The sequence below is a fragment of the Vipera ursinii genome, assembly GCF_947247035.1.
Source record: "Vipera ursinii genome assembly, chromosome: 14".
Classification (NCBI taxonomy): Eukaryota; Metazoa; Chordata; class Lepidosauria; order Squamata; family Viperidae; genus Vipera; species Vipera ursinii.
In genome coordinates, this window is record NC_139527.1 from 9,441,882 (window position 1) to 9,463,532 (window position 21,651).

The following is a 21,651-nucleotide window of genomic DNA, read 5'->3' on the forward strand; positions in this document are numbered from 1 at the left end:
TAAATGGCATGGGTCCGGATTATCTTAGGGAGCACCTGCTCCCTAAGCACCAACTTCCCATCGTCCTGTGCGCTCCCACAGGGAGGGCCTCCTCAGGGTCCCATCGGTGGGGGAGTGCTGGCGGGCGATCCCCAGGGGGAGAGCGTTCTCGGTAGTCGCGCCTGCCCTATGGAATCAACTGCCTGTGGAACTCCGGATCGCCCCCGACCTTCGCTCATTTCGCCTGGACCTAAAAACCTGGCTATTTGAGTTAGCCGGCCTGGACTGAGGGGTTTTAAGGTTGTAAATTTTAAATTTTAAACTCTTTGGGGGCTATTAATTTAATTTTATTTTAATCTCTACATTGTACTGTTTTAATTTGCCCTGTAAACTGCCCTGAGTCCCTCGGGAAAAGGGCGGTATATAAATCAAAACAAATAAATAAATAAAACTTAACATCCGTGTTACTAACTTAACCGCAATGACTTCACTTAACGGCTGTGGCAAGAAAAGTCATATAACGGGGCAAAAGTGTTGCTCAGGCAGCGAAAATGTTGGAGTCAATTGTGGTAAGTTGAGGAGTCTGCCTATTGTGTCTGTATTTTTAACCTGTCGGCCTTGTCCTGTCCACCCTGTCCAGGTCTCCTTGAACATGGACGCAACTGGTCAGCCATTGCCCGCATGGTGGGGTCGAAGAGCGTCTCGCAGTGCAAAAACTTTTATTTCAACTACAAGAAAAGGCAGAACCTGGATGAGATTCTGCAGCAGCACAAATTGAAAATGGTAAGTGCCACACACATTGCCTTCACACTGACCCGGCCTTGTGATTTGAATTTGTTCTCGGGGGCTGTGGGTGTTTTACCTTCCGGCCTGGCTTGCGTGTGTGTGTGTGGCGGGGCAGGGGGTGGGGTAAGCGCTAAGATGGCGTGTGTATGCCTCTAACCTCCTTGGTGACTCGTCTTCGTGGCCAAATGTTTTGAGTCCGGAGAAAAACATTTGCCAAGTGGGCAGTTGTGGTTTATGGAAGATGTATACCAGGGGTCTTCAAACTTGGCCCTTTTATGACTTGTGGACTTCAGCTCCCAGAATTCCTCAGCCAGACAAGCTCCTGATCTACACATGCATACGGGTGGTCTTGGATTTAGCAGCTGTTTGAAGTTACGACAGCACTGGAAAAAAAGTAATTTGTGACCAGTCCCCTCACTTGACCAGACCTTGCACTTAGGACTGGTCCTTGCACTTACAACTGTCACAGCCTCCCATGGTCAAGTGATCACAATTCAGACACTTCACAACCATATATTTAGGACGGTCACAATGTCCCGGGGTCACCGTTTGTGGCCTTCCCAGCTGGCTTCTAACAGGTAAATGGGGAAAGACGGATTTGCTTAATGGTGGTGTGATTCAGTTAAGAACTGCTTAACCATGACAAAAGGAAAAGTGAGCTTGTGATGATGGATGTGGTTATTTGGAAGCACCCTCGGCCATATTGATACGGGTATTTCAAAGAAGGAGAAATGAGCACTAGAACAGTTCTTCTAGTGACTTCTGAAGTTACAATGGCACTGAAAAAAAAGTGACTTAGGTCCGTTTTTCACCCTTAACAACCATCACCACATCCCTGTTTTTCACGAGATCAAAATTCGGACACTTGGCAACTGGTTCGTATTTGTGGTGGTCGCAGTATCCTGATGTAATGATGAGAATGACTCAGCAGGGTTTGTGTCTCTTTAAGAGCCTTTGTAGCTCTGCTGATGTTCTCTCTCTTCTGTTTCCTGCTGCAGTTGTGGTTTGTTGGATCCTGCTGTGTTAGCACGTGTATGTATTTTGTTTCTGGTGTATGATATTGTAGATAATATAAGGTAAACCACCATTAAATACAAACCATTGTTTACTGTGTTTACTCCTGGGTTATCTCGTGCAATAAGACTTGTGCATACCCTGACACACAGTTGAGCACAAAAGTTATCTTGCTAAGCAAGACATTTGTTAAGTGAGTTTTGCTCCGTTATACGATCTTTCTTGCTGCAGTTGTGAATCACTGCACCTGTTAAGTTAGGGTCATGGTTGTTAAGTGAGTTTGGCTCCCCTATTGATCTTTGCTTGTGAGAAGATCGCAAAAGGGGATCGCGTGACCCCGGGACGCTGCAACTGTCATAAGTACATGCCATTTGCTGAGCATCACAGTTTTGATCATGTGATCATGGGGATGCTGGAGTGGTGGTGTGAAAAATGATTGTAAGTCACTTTTTTCCCCAGTAACTCTGAACGGTCACCAGACGAATGGTTGTTAAGTCGAGGACTATCTTGTGTTAATTATTTTATGCTAGCTATACGTAAGAATCTGAGCTACTAGCAATCAAGGTGAATTAGTACCAGATAAGAGTCAACCAATTTCAAGGAGGGCTGGACGTGAGGCTCCAAACTCATGGTGCCTTTGACCATGTCACGTGACCCAGAGGTCCCCAACCTTTTGGGTACCAGGGACCGATGCCATGGACAACGTTTTTCCTGTGGACCGGAGGGGGCGTGGTGTTGAATACTGCCTGCATCCCGAGGATGGAGCTTCGCTTGTTTGTGCGGCCCGCTTGCTGGCATGCTGTGGACCGGTGTCGGTCCACTAACCGGGCGTTGGGGACCCTTGATGTGACCGACTTGTTTTACGACCATGGTGATTTACTGCCGTAATGGGCGGGCTTGATTACAGTTGTACGTTGAGGACTACCTGGAGATGCGTTGACGATCTTCTCTCTGCCCTCTGCATCCTCTTGATTGACGTCCTTAGCCTGACTTGATCATTTTCTTTAGACCAGCCGTTTTTGGGTAGCTTCTCTGTTTGCTTTTTTCTTTTTTGGCAAAAGAACAATGAGCGTTCAGCTGGTTTGCGTTGCCATTCTTTCCTTATTTCTTAAAAAGAAAAAAAAAACCCACGCTATTGTTTGCTGGCAACAACAGATGTCATAAATCTGAATGGGGGCGGGGGGGGGGGGGAAACAAAAAGCTTGCGGTTAATCTAACGTCCCGTTTTTCCTAAACATTTGCTACTTTGCGTGCACACAGCAGGCGGGAAGGCTGGGCGAGGGATGCACGGAACGGAAGAATTAAATATCATTTTGATCTGAGGCTCTCGAAACTGATGTGAAAGGTTGCTTGGGAAGTTAAGAAGCTGAGCAGTGTGCTGGGACTGGAAGAAAAACAACACACTTTTTGGCTTCATTTTGGATTTACGGTGCTCAGATTGGTCTTGTCGAGCAAACCAGATTTAGTGGATCGTGGCTAAGTGCTACCAACCCATTCGCTACATTTCAACCGTCCTTTAGTTAGGTTTCCAGGTAGTCCTCGACTTAACAACCATTCATTTAGTGACTGAAGTTACAACGGGCACTGGGAAAAAAGGGACTTAACGAGCGTTTTTCACAGTTACGAACTTTGCAGCATCCCCAGGATCAAAAGTCAGGTCTGTGGCAACTGACTCCTATTTATGACGGTTGCAATGTCCCGGGGTCAGGTGATCCCCTTTTGTGACCTTCTGACAAACAAAGTCAACGGGGGAAGCCGGATTCCCTTCACAACTGTGTCACAAACGTAACAACTGCAGCGATTCGCTTTAAGACGACTGTGGCAAGAAAGCTCGTAAAACGGGGCAAAACTGCCTTAACGATTGTCTCACTTAGCGACGGAATTGAGCTGCATTGTGGTTTGCAAACCTTCCTTTGAGAGGCTGCCAGAGAAAAGAGGGAATCAAGCTATTCTCCAAAGCACCTGAAGGAGAACAAGAAACAATGGATGGAAACTAATAAAAAAAAGAGAAGCAACCTGGAATTAAGGAGAAACTTCTTTAAACGCTAGGACAGTTAACCAGTGGAACAGCTTGCCACCGGAAGTTGTGGGTGCTCCATCGCTGGAGGTTTTTAAGAGGAGACTAGAGAGTCATTTGTCTGAAATGGTATAGGTTCTCCTGCTTGAGCGGGGGGCTGGACTAGAAGACCTCTCAGGTCCCTTCCAGCTCTACTATGATTAACTGATCTAGGTCTAATCAAGGAGAGAAGCAACCTAGAACTAAGGAGGAACTTCCTAACAGTGAGAACAAGTAACCAGTGGAACAGCTTCCCTCCAGAAGTTATAGGTGCTTCATTTTAAGAAGAGACTGGACAGCCACTTGTCCGAAATGATATCGGGTCTCCTGCCTGAGCAGGGGGTTGGACTAGAAGACATCCAAGGTCCCTTCTAACTCTGTTATTCTATTCCATTCTAAGCACGGGCCCAGCCACGGTCTTCCAGATGTTGCAAACATTTCCCTGGCCGCCTCCCGAGGTCCATGTTGGCTTCTGGAGACGGGTGAAACGTACCCTACCCTGCCTTCTCCTTCGTCTTTGATGTGCCGTTCCTGTCCAGTTTATTTTTCTTTAATCCCTCTTTTGCCTTGACCCCCGTGCTCCGAATGGAAAGCTCTCGGGGAGAACATCTACCAGCGGGAAAAGCGGTATGCCATCCAAAGCTGGTTCCCCCGTTGTCCAGCCCAGGTTAATTTTCTTGCTCCGTCGGTTTGCATGAGTCACCCGGGACGCGTGAGGAAGAGGCGGCAGCGGCAGCGCCAGTACCACTTTGCCATAGTAACGGGAGCGTTGCTGCGTTTGTGTTCACATCATCAAGCAGCCCAGCGACGGGCGGGCTGTGTTTCTTCTGATAATGAGCACTTATCCAAATGGTGTCTCTGGCAGGAGTTCAAACTCAGCCAAGGCTCTCCTCTATACTGATGAAATCTGTTTGGGGTTGTTGTTTGGTTTTTTCCATTTTAGTCGAGTTTATTCCAAGATTAAAAGACAAGTCCAGAGCCACGTTAGAAAAGTGAAAAGAAGAAAAAGTTTAGAAAAGGTCACCTGGCCAGCTTTTATTTTGTGTGTGTGTGTGTGTGTGTGTGTGTGTGTGTGTGTGCCCAATACAAGAACACAACATTTCCTGGTTTTTAGCCTGGTGCTTTAATCACTAGACCAAACTTGACTCTCCCTGCAACTTTCCAGGATGAAATCAAAATGATAGTGAGCAGATGTGCCAAATGCTTGAACTCTAGGTCTTTGTAAAGCCGGCATAAATATTTTAAAGTATGTTTATGGGTGTTATTAATGCAGTGGACCAAAGTAGTAAGAGTGGGCGTGCGTTTATTTGTGGGTGTGTGTATATGTGTGCATGGTTGTGCAACTCTTTTCCTTCCTTCTGCCGTGCAGTGGAGATGCTGCAAAAGGTTGTGATATTGTGGAGGTCGACCCAACTTAGCAAAAATGCATCCAAAAATGGCCAATTCTTGCAACCTTATCTTCATTCTTTAGGCTTGTATTTTTTTTTTTTGCACTTGTATACAAAATTTTATGCAATCTGAAGTCCCGGGAAGCAATGCGTACTCATTTCAGCCCCTGCTACTTTTTTTTTTTTTTTTTCAAAATAGCCATTTCAACCTCCTGGAATTGTTTGTGTTTGTGTGTTTAGTCGTTGCTGATTGACGATAAGATGGTGTTCCACCAAGATTCATAATCCTCCTTTTCTGCTTGGCTTGCTCAGGAGAAAGAAAGGAACGCTCGGAGAAAGAAGAAAAAGGGTCCGGTGGTCCAAAATGAGGAAAGGGCTTTTCCCCCGGTGACTGAGGACGAGGAGATGGGCCAGGATGGGTCGGGCACCAGTGGCAACGAGGAGGAGATGGCCGAGGAGGTCGAGGCAGAAGGTGAGATGTTTCTCCAGGATGAAACTGCATCTTTTGGTCCGGTTTTGCTTAGGCCAGGGGTCTCCTAACTTGACAACTTTAATGTCTATGGACATTCTCGGTCATCCCAAGTCATGGTTCCCCCCAAGGCGCTTTTTTGAAAGGCAACTGGACTTTGTTTTTCCTTGAACAAATTTCGCTTCTCATCCAAGAAGCTTCTTCAGCTCTGACTAGATGGTGGGGGATTGTCCAGTCAGAGCTGAAGAAGCTTCTTGGATGAGAAGCGAAACGACTTCAGAAACCAAAGGGAAGTCCAGTTGCCTTTTGAAAAAGCACCTTTGTGGACTTCAACTCCCAGAATCCCTCAGCCCATCATGGCCGGCCTGGGGGATTCTGGGAGTTTATTTATTTATTTTATTGTATTTATATACCGCCCTTTCCTGAAGGACTCAGGGCGGTTTACAGGGTGATTAAAACAAAAAATACAAAAGTTAAAACAATTTTTAAAAAAATACATCAATCCCTGAACAAATAAAAACCCCAATTAAAATTAAAATTAAAATCCTCAGCCACCCATCTTAAAAGTCACCAAGATTGAGAAACGAAGATGGTTTTTCATGAGGCATCTGGACTTTCTTGTTTTTCTTGGAAGACGTTTCGATTCTCATCCAAGAAGCTTCTTCAGCTCTGTGGGAAGATGAGACGAGAAACATCTTCAAAGTAAAATAAGAAGGTCCCTCGTGAAAAAGCATCTCTGGGACAACCATGACCTGGGTGACTGAGAATCTCCATAGACACTGATGCAATCCTTAATATTTCTGTTTCCTCAACTAGTTTGCTCCTAAGGCAGGGGTCTTCAAACTTGGCCCTTTTATGACTTCAACTCCCAGAATTCCTGAGCCAACACGGTTGGCTCAGGAATTCTGGGAGTTGAAGTCCACAAGTCACCAAAGGGCCAAGTTTGAAGACCCCTGCCCTAAGGGCTGGCCTTCACGCTTGGATGTGTGCCCAAGTCATGTTCTCTCCACCAACTTTCTGGTGAATAGTTTGTGGTGACCTTGGTTAAAAAGCAGAGCATTTTAACCTTGCAAGAAGCTGATAAACACCATCCAATTTTCTGGAGAAGGAGCCAGAGATTAAAAAGTTCCTGATTATTTCTTAGTAGGACTTCTGTTTTTCATCTTTAGTAGCCACTGGTCTGTGTCAATGTGGGATAAAATCTTGGTTCTAGGCAAGATGATTGTTTTGGCTGATGGGCATCAGAGATGGGGTTACACCAGAGGTCTCCACCCTTTTGGCCACCAGAGACCAGTTCCGTGGAGACAGGTTTTCCCGCGGACCCGGAGAGTGTGTGGTTTTGTTACCTGCCTGCATATCACGGATGGGGCTTTGCTAGTTTGTGTGGACTGGTTGCTGGCATGCCGTGGCCCAGTACCCATCCACGGACCTGGGGTTGGGGACCTGTGGGTTACAGGAACAAAAGAGCCTTGGTGGAGCAGTGGGCTAATGCCTCCTTAAGTAACACCAGCTGCCTGCAATTAGTGCAGGTTCGAGTCCCACCAGGCTCAAGGTTGACTCAGCCTTCCATCCTTCCCAGGTAGGTAAAATGAGGACCCAGATTGTTGGGGGCAATAAGCTGACTTTGTAATAATGCCGCTTGGGGGGGGGAAAGCCCTAATAAGCAGGCATATACATAGAACGAAGGCTACTGCTAAGCTTGTAAGCTGCCCTGAGTCTTCGGAGAAGGGCGGGATATAAATGTAATAAAAAAAATAAAACAAAAAACGGAAATGGACAATTATCCCTGTTTTTCCTTGGGAACTGATCCAGCCAGTTGCAGAAGATGCTTGTTATTTACAGGTCGTCCTCGGCTTAAAACGGTTCACTTAATGACAGTTTGAAGCTACAACAGTACTGGGAAAAATGGACTACAACTATTTTTCGCACTTACGACCATTGCGGCATCTCTCTCTCCCCCCCCCCCCGATCGAAATTTGGACACTTGGCAACTGGCTCGTACTTATGACGGTTGCAGTGTCCAGGGGGTCACGGGATCCCCTTTTGTAACCTTCTGACAAGCAAAGTCAAGGGGGAAGGCCGATGCTTCGAACAACTTGACATAAGTAACACCAGCTGCCTGCAATTAGTGCAGGTTCGAGTCCCACCAGGCTCAAGGTTGACTCAGCCTTCCATCCTTCCGAGGTAGGTAAAATGAGGACCCAGATTGTTGGGGGCAATAAGCTGACTTTGTAATAATGCCGCTTGGGGTGTGTGTGAAAGCCCTAATAAGCAGGCATATACATAGAATGAAGGCTACTGCTAAGCTTGTAAGCCGCCCTGAGTCTTCGGAGAAGGGCGGGATATAAATGGAATTAAAATAAAATAAAATAAAACAACTGCAGGGATCAACCTCACAACAGCTGTGGGCGGGAAAGATCGTAAAAAAAAGAGCCAAAGTGACTTCACTCTCTCGCTTAGCTGCAGAAATGTTGGGGTTCAGTTGTCATAAATTGAGGACTGCCTGTATTGCAATCTCCCCATTTAACTTTGGGGGGGGGGAAAGTGAAGGAATAATTTAACAGCTCTCCCCCGTTTTACACACACACACACACACACACACACACACTCACACGCTCCCACCTCTGAAGGGAAGGACCCGTGTTGACCTAGAAACCATTGGAAATCTTTTCCAGGCAGTGCTTAAAAGAGAACGCGTTGCAAAGCAGTTTTCAGGTAAATAGTCTGTGTCACAGACGCAGGCATGAATCAGAGGCGTTGGGAGGGGGGGGAGAGGGGGATGCAACAGCTGGTTCGGAGGACACTCTGTACACACACGTGTGATGCGCTTTGCAAGTTCAAAGCGAGAGTTGCTTTTGGGTGGGGATCCTTGGGGGGACCAGGCACTGGGGCCTCTTAAGCTGGAGGGGCGTGAATTGAAGGGGGTTCTTAGTGGCCAGCGTGTCACGAGAGCAGCAGAGTCGCTCGGCCTCCTGCTTCGTCTTTTGGGATCTAAAAGTGTGTCGGTCTTTCTTGCAAGGACCCACACTTTGCAAACAGGCATGGCTTGCGTTGTTGAGCTGCCTTTTTCCTTGGGCATCGCTCAAGTTTCTTGCAAGGGATGCCAAACAGCGAAGGCTTTTCCCAGGGACCTGCTCGCTCCCAGAGTCTCCGCAGATTGCAAAAGGGCAAAAATAATGAGGATGATAATGATAATACTAATAAAATTGGAGCAAAGCCAAGATTCTGTTTGCTTTCCCAACAGAAATGAGGAGAGTGGCATGTTTTTTCCCTTTACTCGTTCTCTAGCAGAACGTTAGCCAAAGCTCTCCACGATCCCTTCTTAAGTTTGTTTTGCAGAAGGGAAGAGGGGAAGCTCCCTTTCGGAGACTTGGCAAGGAAAAAGACATCAGTGATGCTTGGAATTTGGTTGGAAATGGACAGAGAGAGAGAGAGAGAGAGAGAGATTCCAGACTGGGTGGACACCCTTCCCTGTTGAATTGATCCAAGCAGTGTTTCTCAAATTTGGCTGCTATAAGATAGGTGGAATTCCTCAGCCAACATGGATGACTTCACCTCCCAGAATTCCCTAGCCAGCATGGGTGGCTTCAACTCCCTTCAACATGGGTGGACTTCACCTCAGCTATAATTAATAATAATAATAATAATAATAATAATAATAATAATAATAATAATAATAATAATAATAATAATAATAATAATAATAATAATAATAATAATGTAAAGGTAAAGGTTCCCCCGCACATGCGTGCTAGTCGTTTCCGACTCTAGGGGCCGGTGCTCATCTCCGTTTCAAAGCCGAAGAAGCCAGCGCTTGACCGAGGACGTCTCCGTGGTCATGTGGCCGGCATGACTAGACGCCAAAAGGTGCACGGAACGCTGTTACCTTCCCACCATAGTGGTTCTTATTTTTCTACTTGCATTTTTACGTGCTTTCGAACTGCTAGGTTGGCAGAAGCTGGGACGAGTAACAGGCGCTCACTCTGCTACGCGGCACTCGGGATTCGACCCGCCAAACTGCCGACCTTCCGATCGACAAGTTCAGCGTCCTAACCCACTGAGCCACTGCGTCCCTTCTAATAATAATAATAATAATAATAATAATAATAATAATAATAATAATAATAATAATAATAATGAGAAGGAGAAGGAGAAGGAGAAGTAGTTGGAAGGGACCTTGGAGGTCATCTAGTCCAACCCCCTGCTCAGGCAGGAAACCCTATACCATTTCAGACAAATTGTTGCCCAATCTCTTCTTAAAAACTTCCAGTGTTGGAGCATTCACCGCTTCTGGAGGCAGGTTGTTCCACTGGTTAGTTGTTCTCACTGTCAGGAAGTTTCTCCTTAGTTCCAGGTTGCTTCTCTGCTTGGTTAGTTTCCATCCGTTGCTTCTTGTCCTGCTTTCGGGTGCTTTGGAGAAGAGCTTTGGAGAATAGAATCATGAATGACTTCACCTGCTAGAATTTCCCGGCCAGCATGGGTGGACTTCAGTTCCCTTCAACCTGGGTGGACTTCATCTCCCAGATATTCCCCAGTCATCCCTTCCAGTCCCTTCAACCTTGGTGGACTTCAATTCCCTCAGTATAGGTGGACTTCAGCTCCCAGAATTTCCCAATCAGAGTGAGTGAACTTCAGTTCTCTTCAACACGAATGAATTTCAAGTCCCAGAAGTGGCTGAGGAATTCTGGGACTTGAAGTTCACGTATCTTCCAGTAGCCCTGTTTGACAAACATTGGTCCAGTGTAAGCCTCCCAGTCCTTCTGTCTTTTCCAAAATCCAATTTTCAGGATAATTCTTCCCTAACCTTTTCAGATCTCTCTCTCTCTCTCTCTCTCTCTCTCTCTCTCTCTCTCTCTCTCTCTCTCCTCTCTCTCTCTCTCTCTCTCTCTCTCTCTCCTCTCTCTCTCTCCTCTCATCTCTCTCTCTCTCTCTCCTCCTCTCTCTCCCTCCCTCCCTCCCTCCCCCTCCCTCCCTCCCCTCCCTCCCTCTCTCCCCCCCCTCCACTGGTTTATTCTCAAATTACCTTCCAAGACACTTTCCCATGCCTTGTTCTTTTGGGGCATCCTTCAGCACCTGAACATTTCCCAATACATTTCAGGAAACAATGACTTCATTTCCTCCCCCTCCCCCCCTTACTAACACTCCTAAGGCCAGGCTCTGGCTTCCTCCGTTGTGCCTCCGGTTGTGTCGACGGTGGTGGCAAACCTCCATTTGAAGCCTGCACACACATTCTCTGTGTCCTTGTGGTGCCTTCCTTGGATGCGATCCCAGAGCTGGGGTGGAGCATGGAACTCCGTTCCCTGAGTCATGCCAGCATTTGAAAATCTTTTGGATGGACATTCTAAACTTTCCTTCTGCAGTGCCAGGAATTCCAGGTTGCACCAACTCCAAGCCGAGACACATTCTGCGCGCCGAACGATCAAGGCGGTTTTAATTAAATTTGGGGAAGGCTCTTACCTGGAGGAATGTTGCTTTCACTCATGTGCGGAGGCTTGTGCAATGAATCTGAGAAGTTCTCATGATGCAACCAGGCGCTTTTGTGTGTGTGTGTGTGTGTGTGTGTGTGTGTGTGTGATGTTAAAGCTGAGGCGGCTGTGTCGTTCTGCACCTGTGTATCGAATTTGATGTGCTGATTGCAAAGAATTTGCACAGGTTTGCCACTTGAGCCAGCAGGAATTCCTCATCAAGAATCTTCTCCCCTCCCCAAAAATCTAGGATGAAGTCCCCTTCAAATCATGTTTGCCTTCAGGAGACAATGGTGCTGTCACCTGTCTGAAGTGTTGCAAGCGAGCCCAGTTGTTGATCACCCTCCCCAAAAAGGGAACTCAATCAGAATAAAGCTGGAAGGGACCTTGGAGGTCTTCTAGTCCGGCCCCCTGCTCAAGCAGGACCCCCACCCTACACCATTTCAGACAGGTGGCTGTCCACTCTTCTCTTAAAAACCTCCAGTGATGAATCCCAAAGTGCTTTTTCAGGAGGCAACTGGGCTTTCTAGTTTTTTCTTTGAAGACGTTTTGCTTCTCATCCAAGAAGCCTTCTTCAGCTCTGACTGGATGGTGGGGAGGACCATCATAGTCAGAGCTGAAGAAGCTTCTTGGATGAGAAGCAAAACGTCTTCAAAGAAAAAACAAGAAGCCCAGTTGCCTCATGAAAAACCATCTTTGAGAGAACCATGACCTGGATGACTGAGAATCTCCATAGACCTCCAGTGATGGAGTGCCCACTATTTCTGGTGGCAAGCTGTTCCACTGGTTAATTGTCCTCAGTGTCAGGAAGTTTCTCCTTAATTCCAGGTTGCTTCTCTCTTTGGTCAGTTTCCATCCGTTGCTTCTTGTCTTGCCTCATATTCTAGTATCCTAGTAGCAAATCTTGACTCTTGTTCATGTTGAGTGTGGTGCACAAGATTTTACTACCACCCTGAGCTCAAAGTGGAGACAAGTAGAGCTGTTCCTTAACAACTGTTCCATCTTACAAGTCCCAAATATGATGTTTTTCCCCCCAAAAAAGCAACTGGACTTTCTTGGTGTTTTCTTTGAAAAGTTCGCTTCTCATCCAAGAAGCTTCTTCAGTTGAATTCAGAAGAAGCCTCTTGGAAGAGAAGTGAAACATTTCCCCCCCAAAAAAAATACCAAGACAGCTGCTTTTTTGGGCCGGGGGGGGGGAGGAGGAGGAAATAAACATATTTGGGGACAACCATCTCCATAACATTCATTGCAAGTCACTCTTTTCAGCGCACTTCAGTGAGTCACTAAATGAATGATTGTAAGTCAAAGGCTATTTGTAACATCAAAGAGCCAGACAATCAAGAAGAGGAACTTGGAAATTAAGAACGAATTTTGCTCTGCGTTCCATAAAGGACTTCAGTAAACCTCTTCCCGTGCCTTTAAATTGAATTTCGCCTGTTCTGAAGCATCTGGGTAGATGGTCTCCAGATCAAGGTCACTTCAATGCGGGGAGGAAAAACAACATTAACTCTGTCTGTCCTTACCAATTAAAAAAAGAGAAAGAAATAAGGGCCTCCGATCCGCAAGTCCTGCAGCCTTCCAATTAGGTTTTTATGTTGTTGGGTTGTGTTTTTTTTTATAGCTGCAATCTCAGTGAAGCGAAATGCAGGTCAAGGTTGGTAGGAGATTAATAGTAGCAACCTTAAAATCCACTCCAGGAAGTCGGGAGATCAAGTTAATCATGAAAGATCAGAAGACACACACACGCGCACACACACACACACACACACACACACCCCTCCCTGAACCCCCACCTTTCTCCAAACGGGCACGTCTTTTCATTATCCTGCAAAGATGCGCCTCTGTGTGTGAATTCCCCACCCTTTGAGGTCTGTGAAAAGGAACCTGGCTAAGACCACACCATTGTGGCTTCACACGGGAGGATGGGTTTTGATGTCCACCTTTAGTGTCGCTTTTAGTGATTTCTTGTGTGTGTGTGTTTGTGTGTGTGTGTGTGTGTGTTTAATGGTTCTGCAAGGCTTTAAGGAAAAGCTGTTCTCAGATCAAGAAGAATAACCAAAGTTAAGACAAACAACCCCCCCCTCCCCCGCAAATGATGGTAACCTTACAAAAAAACTGGAAAATATAGTTGCAGCTAAAAGCTCCCCTCCTAAGTCCTCGACTTACAACCGTTCATTTGGCGACGGTTACAGCGGCACTGGAAAAAGTGAGTTGTGACCCTTTTTCACACTTAACAACCGTTGTGGTCCCATGATCAAAATCCAGATGTTCGGCAACTGACTCATATTTATGACGGTTGCAGTGCCGCAGGGTCCCGTGATCCCCTTGTGTGACCTTTGGACAAGCAAAGTCAGCGGGGGAATCCAGATTCACTTCAACAACCACAGTATGATTTTTAAAACTGCAGCGATCCACTTAATAACTGTGACAAGAAAGGTCATAAAACGGGGCCAAAAATCACTTAAGACAGGTCTCAGCTGGCAACAGGAAGGTTGCTTAATGGTGGTGGTAAGTTGAGGACTACTGTAGGGTCAAAATAAAACGGGGCTCAAAAAGGAAAGGCTGGCAAAGACAAGCCCCTAATGGTAGTTTAAAGCAAATCTAAACCACGTTTTGTTTCTGGCTTTTTTCCAAGTGACTCTTCGGCACCAAATTGCTTGCAAAAATACATCAGAAGCTTCTCTTCAAAATCCACAGTTGTAGCCTGCAACTCTTCAGAGTTAAATAATGCATTGCAACTCGCCCGCTCGCGGCCATAAAATATATATTTTTTTTAGGGCTCCTTGGGGACCCCCGAGTGTTTGTGCGTTGCAAATGGAACCTGGCCATCAAAATGAACAGTGTGTCTTTTTGTTTTAATTCCAGTTGCTGTGAATAACAGCTCTGACACAGACAGCCTGCCTTCTCCGAGACTCGAGACCAAAAAGGCCCCGGAAAGCGAGACCAAAGTGAATCCTGAGGCCGAAGAAGAAACGATGGTCAATGTCGAAAAACCCACCGTGTCCCCGGAAGCCAACGCCGTAGACTCCATTGGTCACAGCCCGGAAGGGACCGAGCCTGGTCCAGCTGGGAGCGAAAAGCCGCAGGAGGAACCGAAAGTCGACACGATCAAAACGGACGGTGGAGAAGAAAACTCGAAAGACCCCGAATCGGACGTTGGCTGAGATAAAAATGGAGGAAGGAGCCGATGTCCCAGAAGAGAACAAGGCCGATGAGCAGAGAAGCGAGACCAGCAATGGGGTGGGGGCCGAGACAGAGGACACCCCCAAGTCGGAGAAGAAGGAGTGCCCGAAAGTCAGCAAAAGCGGAAGCGCCGCCTCCGACAGCGACTCTAGCGCTACGTGTAGCGCGGACGAGATGGAAGAACAGGACCCCACGGACAAAACCAAGTAAGTGGAAAGACGGCAGGCGGAAGGAAGGGTCTCCAACCTTGGCAGCTTTGAGACTTGTGGACTTCAACTCCCAGAATTCCTCAGCCAGCAAAGCTGGCTGAGGAATTCTGGGAGTTGAAGTCCACAAGTCTCAAAGTTGCCAAGGTTGAGGAACCCTGGTGTAGTTAACAGGCAGTCCTTGTTTTACAGCCAACGATTGAGCCCAATGTTTCTGTTGGCTAAGCGGGACCGTTGCAAAATGACTTTTGCACCATTTTACAACCTTCCTTGCCGCCACGGTGAAGCCAATCCCTGCAGTTGCGAAGTTAGTCACAGGGGTTGGAGAGCGGACCTGGCTTTGCCGTTGACTTTGCTGGCTGCAAAACAGGGGAAATCGCGTGACCCTGGGGACACCCCGACCGTCATCAATATGAACCGGTTGCCAAGCGTCTGCATTTTGAGCACTGCGATTTTTTTTTTTTGAACGCTGCAACGGTCCTAAGTGTGAGAAACAGCCCTACGTGGCTTTTTTTTTTCCCCCAGCGCCGTTGCAACTTTGGAAGATCGTTAAATGAAAGATCAGTTCAGTGAAACGTCGTAAGTCAACTGTCTGTACTTCCCACGAAAAGCTAACAGGGCTTGGCACCCCTGAACATTTCAGCTGAGGACCCCCCCCCCCCCCCCCCGTGCAAGTTTGCTAGCTTCATTTTTCCTGCAAGGGATGAGGTGGGTCTTCTCTGTGGACGAGCGATCCGATTTTCAGCAGCAGGACTTGTTTGGGCAGGTCCCTGGGGAGATCCCTGGCGAGCAGCCATCTTCCAGGGAGATCATTTGGACTCCCGGGAAGATCTACGAGCGAGCAGCTTTTTCAACCAAGATCGATCTGCGCGGGGCAATGTTGTGGGCGGCAGTCTGGAAGCGTGCATGATGGGATGGCCCTGCGCCCTTCCTTCCCAAAGCTGGTTTTTTGCAGGAAGAACTCAAATTATGTGTGCATCCAGTTTCACTTCTGGTGCTTGGTCAGAGTGATTCAGGTTTCTGAATAAATTGGGCGGGGAGCCTAGAAAGGAGAGACGGGACAGGAGAAATCGTTAAAAAGTCTCGTGAAGAGTTTCCGTCATTTCCTACCATCCCAAGAGCATTGCTTGCAGATTCCATGAGTCAGAAAGGCAGGCAAGTTTGTGGTCAGAAACTATATCTAACACACAAACACACACACACACACCCTTCCTCTGAATCAGGTTATAGATTTCTTGGGAGCCATGTGTAAGCTGGCTGAGCAAACCCCCATGGCTTCAAAAAGGTTGATTTATCACCCTGATCATCTCGGGGAGAAATTTGCACGTGGCTAATGATTGGTGACTCCTCCTGACGGTAATTGAAAGGGCAGCTTTAGATCCTGTTTGGGATCGATGCCCACCGGGCGGGGTTAAAGGAGGTCAGGCGCCACTAGACAGACACTTCCCGGGCCAGTTGGCAGTTCTGGGACGACTGGTCTGCCTGCCTCCCGTGACTGAAGGCTGATTTAGTGCAGAGCTTCGGTCCATTTCCTTAAACGCCTCTTGAAAATCCATATTCTCGGGCAGACATTTATCAAGGGATGACTGACCCCGGGGCTGGAGAAAACAAGAGCATTGGGAGCATAAATTATTGCATTTGCTGAAAGCAAGCCAGATATTCCTCTCCTCCCCCCAACACACACACACACACACACACACACAACCATGTTGAGACTCTGGAAAGAGTGCAGGAAAGAGCGACAAAGATGATTAGGGGGGTTGGAGGCTAAAATAGACGTTTGCAGGAATTGTGTATGTCTAATCTAGCGAAGAGGGACGCGGTGGCTGAGTGGGTTAGGACGCTGAGCTTGTCGATCAGAAGGTCGGCAGTTTGGCGGGTCGAATCCCGAGTGCCGCGTAGCAGAGTGAGCGCCTGTTACTCGTCCCAGCTTCTGCCAACCTAGCAGTTCGAAAGCACGTAAAAATGCAAGTAGAAAAAAGCAACCACTCCGGTGGGAAGGTCACAGCGTTCCGTGCACCTTTGGCGTCCACTCATGCCAGCCACATGACCACGGAGATGTCCTCGGACAAGCGGTGGCTCTTCGGCTTTCAAACGGAGATGAGCACCGGCCCCTAGAGTCGGAAACGATTAGCACGCATGTGCGGGGGAACCTTTACCTTACCTAATCTAGCGAAAAGATGGACTAGGGGTGACATGACAGCAGTCTTCCAATCTCTTGAGTTGTTGCCATGAGGAAGAGGGGATCAAGCTATTCTCCAAAGCAGATGAAGGAAGAAGGAGAAGGAGCAACGGATGGAAAGTAATCAAGGAGAGAAGCAACCTGGACCTCAGCAGGGATTTCCTGACAGTGAAAATAATTAATCGGTGGAACGGCTTGCCTTCAGAAGTTGTCGGTGCTCCAACACTGGAGGTTTTCAAGAAGAGATTGGACAGTCAATTTGTCTGAAATGGTCTAGGGCAGGGGTAGGCAACCTCGGCTCTTTTATGACTCATGGACTTCAACTCCCAGAATTCCTCAGTCAGCATAGCTGACTGAGGAATTTTGGGAGTTGAAGTCCATGAGTCATAAAAGAGCCGAGGTTGCCTACCCCTGGTCTAGGGTCTCCTGCTTGCGCAGGGGGTTGGGCTAGATGACCTCCAAGGTCCCTTCCAGCTCCGCTGCTCTCCTGATGAAATCCAAAGACACAGCCCTATGGTTCAACATCTGAGGAGATTAACTGCCAGCTAAGCATCTGCTCAGTTTCTGACTCAAAACACGACTGCTTGAATTTAAGCATGACGGGGAAGCAGCAATTTTAAGGGAAGTGCTGGGGAGTTTTTCCAAAATGAATGAAAAGAAAATGCGAGAAGTGATTCAGAAGAGAGGCACCAAAGGCATTTCTATTTTACCTGGAATTTCGCAAGCGTCTTGCAACCCACACAGACAGGCAAGAATATAAACTGACAGCAAACGGCACCCTTTGACTAGCCCTGGTGATGTTACCTAGCTGGGTAATGAAACGTCTGCAAGAAAACAAGCTCAGAGAGCATCAAGGGCTCCGTAGTCCCTCCCTCCCTCCCTCCCTCCCTCCCTCCCTCCCTCCCTTCCTTCCTTCCTTCCTTCCTTCCTTCCTTCCTTCCTTCCTTCCTTCCTTCTTCCCTCCCATCCCTTTCTCTCCCCTCCTTCCCTCCCATCTCTTTCCCCTTCCTTCCTTCCTTCCTTCCTTCCTCCCTCCCTCCCTCCCTCCCTCCCTCCCTCCCTCCCTCCCTTCCTTCCTTCCTTCCTTCCTTCCTTCCTTCCTTCCTTCTTCCCTCCCATCCCTTTCTCTCCCCTCCTTCCCTCCCATCTCTTTCCCCTTCCTTCCTTCCTTCCTTCCTTCCTTCCTTCCTTCCTCCCTCCCTCCCTCCTTCCCCCTTCCTTCCTTCCTTCCTTCCTTCCTTCCTTCCTTCCTTCCTTCCTTCCTTCCTTCCTTCCTCCCTCCCTCCCTCCCTCCCTCCCTCCCTCCCGCCCTCCCTTTCACTCCCTTCTAACCCTGATGATGTTACCTAGCTGGGTAATGAAACGTCTGCAAGAAAAGCCCCAAGAGCAGCCAGGACCCCTCAGTGTCCACCTTGACATCCCGCAGTAAGAGGCAGATTTACCCCACCCTGCCTAGACAATCGAGGTCATATGGTGAATGGTGTGCTGGTTTTAGATTCATTTTATTTAACAGAGCTATAGATAGGCACGCCTCGGCTTACAAAAGTTCACTTCGTGACCTTTCGGAGTTACAACAGCACTAAAAAAAAGTGACTTGGGACCGTTGTGCACACTTTACGACTCTTGCAGCATCCCCGTGGGTCACGCGATCAGAATTCAGACGCGTGGCAACTGACTCATATTTATGACAATTTGCAGGTTCCGGGGTCACATGATTTCCCTTTTACGACCAGTGAGGAAGGCAGATTCACTTAACAACCATGTTGCCAGCTTAAGAACTGCATTGATTCACTTTAACAACTGCGGCAAGAAAGGTCGCCAAACTTGCTTCGCAAATGTCTCGCTTAGCGACCAAATTTTGGACTCCATTTTGGCTGTAAGTTGAGGACCGCCTGTAAACAACGACATGAACAACAGATCCCATATGTCCAGGCCAGCTTCCATTGACATCCTGGCCCCGATGCTTCCGTGCGTGTGTGTGTGTGTGTGTGCCACGGCATCACAACCTTCCAGGCAAGGTTTTGACAGCGTTGAGCTGTTTTGTCGGTTCCTCTTGGCTACTCGCAAGCCGAATGGAAGTAAAAGGTCTCTGAAGATAATTATCGTTGCAAAATATATATATATTTTATAAAGGCTGCTGCTGTTGCTGGCAGCCAGAGGAATGAAAAGTTCAACCATGGTCACGCTAAATATAAATGAATACAGAGGCCTGTACAGTCATGCATTAACTGTTGTCAGTTTATGGCTGGGGAGCAGCCAGAGATGTTCAGAGGGTAAAAAAAAAATAAGTGGGAGAACGTCAAGCAGAAATCTAATCCCGTTTTCCTGGTGGGTTAAAGCCTTGGGAGATCACTGGATGGTTGAATTTGTCCCTCTTTCAGCTGGTTACAGGACCAGGACTTTCCAACGTGGCTCACGGATCATCTTCTCTTATAAATCTTCAAAGCTTTAAGAGTGGGTGCTTTTATCTTCTGACTCCCACATCAAGGAGATAAGTCAGCCCGAGGTCATCAGCCAGGTCCCATCCATTTTTCTTCTGGTGGGAACCCTCCCAAAGACCCCCAAGGGGTCTCCAGTGGTCCAGAAGATGGTTGGGATCCTCGTCTTTTAGCCCAAAGTCAAACCAGGTAGAGCCTACAAGATAGTTGTCTAAGGATTTGTGAAGAGATCCTCTCACGTTTGACTTTCAGCAAGGTCAGAATCACAGGCGGTCCTCGAGATCAGAATTGGGACCAGGATTTCCATTGCTAAGTAAGGGGGGGTTGTTAAGTGGGTCACGCAGGATTTTCACAGCCTTTTTCCCCCACGGTTGTGCAGTGAATCTCTGCAGTGGTCCAAGAGAATCAAGTCTGGATTTCTGGGCCAAAGCAGCGCTTGGAAAGTGCCCCTGACGCAGGGTGGTTGTGTCTCCCTGCAGGTTGCCGGCTGCCCGCTTGAGTCTCCTTGGATCCCCCAACGATGCCCGCCTCACCTCCTCACCTCAGAAGCCTCTGGACCTCAAGCAGCTGAAGCAGAGGGCAGCTGCCATCCCCCCCATTGTGAGTCTCCCTCCCTCGCTCCTTTTCCCCTTCCCTCATCCTCATCCCTCCCTCCCTCCCTCTCTCTTTCCTTTCCTCTCTTTACTTCCTTCTCTCTTTTTTCTTCCATTTCTCCCTTCCTTCCTTCCTTCCTTCCTTCCTTCCTTCCTCCCTCCCTCCCTCCCTCCCTTCCTTCCTTCCTCCTCTCATTCCTCTCTCCCTCTCTCTTTCCTTTCTTCTTTCCTTCCTTCTCTCTTTTCTTCCATTTCTCCCTTCCTTCCTTCCTCCTTTTCCCCTTCCTTCCCTCATCCTCTCATTCCTCCCTCCCTCCCTCCCTCCCTCCCTTTCCTCCCTCCCTCCCTTCCTTCCTTCTTTCCTTCCTTCCTTCCTTCCTCCTCTCATTCCTCTCTCCCACTCTCTTTCCTTTCTTCTCTTTCCTTCCTTCTCTCTTTTTTCCTTCCTTCCTTCCTTCCTTCCTTCCTTCCTTCCTTCCTCCCTCCCTCCCTCCCTCCCTCCCTTCCTTCCTTCCTCCTCTCATCCCTCCCTCCCTCTCTCTTTCCTTTCTTCTTTCCTTCTCTCTTTTTTCTTCCATTTCTCCCTTCCTTCTTTTCCCCTTCCTTCCCTCATCCTCTCATTCCTCCCTCCCTCCCTCCCTCCCTTTCCCTCCCTCCCTCCCTTCCTTCCTTCCTCCCTTCCTTCCTCCCTTCCTCCCTTCCTTCCTTCCTTCCTTCCTTCCTTCCTTCCTTCCTTCCTTCCTCCTCTCATTCCTCTCTCCCACTCTCTTTCCTTTCTTCTCTTCCTTCTCTCTTTTTTCCTTCCTTCCTTCCTTCCTTCCTTCCTTCCTTCCTTCCTTCCTTCCTTCCTTCCTTCCTTCCTTCCTTCCTTCCCTCCCTCCTTCCTTCCCCCTGGGTTTTGAAGACATTAGCAGAACTGACGGACTCAAGCTAACACAAACACAACCTGGGAGGCTAGGGGTGCCCATTGCAAAGGACTTACACCCAGGTTCTCCTTTCCCCACAGATGTCCGAAGGCGCGCTGGAGGGAACGTTGCAGAGTGGGGCTCCGAAACCCTCGGTGCCTCCTCATACCTTGGGCCTCTACCAGCAGCAGATCGCCCTTGCCCTGGAGGGGGCCCAGGAGGAGGCCGCTGCGCCGGGCAAGCCTCCCCCATCGGAGAAGGAGCCCCAGCTGTGCAGCAGCACCGGCAACAGCCCTCGGGAAGCTCCGCATCAGAGCCCGGCTGAGGCAGAGAAAGATGGTGAGCGCGCTTTGGGGTTTGGGAGGATGCCGCGGAGGGAGGGAGGGAGAGAGGGAGGAAGGAAGGAAAATTAGTGGAGGGAGAGAGGAAACAGGTTAGAACAAAGAAGGAAGAGTGAAAAAGGAAGGGAGGGAGGGAGGGAGGGAAGGAAGGAAGGAAGTCACTCTCCTAGCTTAAAAAGGTAAAGGTTCCCCCGCACATGCGTGCTAGTCGTTTCCAACTCTAGGGGCTGGTGCTCATCTCCCTTTCAAAGCCGAAGAGCCAGCGCTTGTCCGAGGACGTCCCCGTGGTCATGTGGCCGGCATGACTAGACGCCAAAGGCGCACGGAACGCTGTTACCTTCCCACCGGAGTGGTCCCTATTTTTCTACTTGCCTTTTTACGTGCTTTCGAACTGCTAGGTTGGCAGAAGCTGGGACGAGTAACAGGCGCTCACTCTGCTACGCGGCACTCGGGATTCGACCCGCCAAAGTGCCAACCATCTGATCGACAAGCTCAGCGTTCTAACCCACTGAGCCACCACGTCCTAGCTTATCAGGCAGTAAAAAGAGGATGAGATTTGTACTTTCAGACTTGGAAGATGGTTTGGCAACTGTTTGCAGGTGGATCGTTTCCTCCTCCTCCTCCTCCTCCTCCTCCTCCTCCTCCT

General features: G+C 48.3%; 1 protein-coding gene across 1 annotated transcript in view; it reads left to right on the plus strand.

Moving 5' to 3' along the window:
- NCOR2 (nuclear receptor corepressor 2) overlaps nucleotides 1-21,651 on the plus strand; it is a 189,592-nt gene that overhangs the window by 114,081 nt on the left and 53,860 nt on the right. Inside the window, 6 exon segments of the mRNA XM_083373217.1 lie at nucleotides 620-762; nucleotides 5,536-5,695; nucleotides 14,023-14,312; nucleotides 14,314-14,546; nucleotides 19,646-19,766; nucleotides 20,766-21,003. Of these exon segments, the coding sequence (XP_083229343.1) occupies nucleotides 620-762; nucleotides 5,536-5,695; nucleotides 14,023-14,312; nucleotides 14,314-14,546; nucleotides 19,646-19,766; nucleotides 20,766-21,003 (1,185 nt within the window).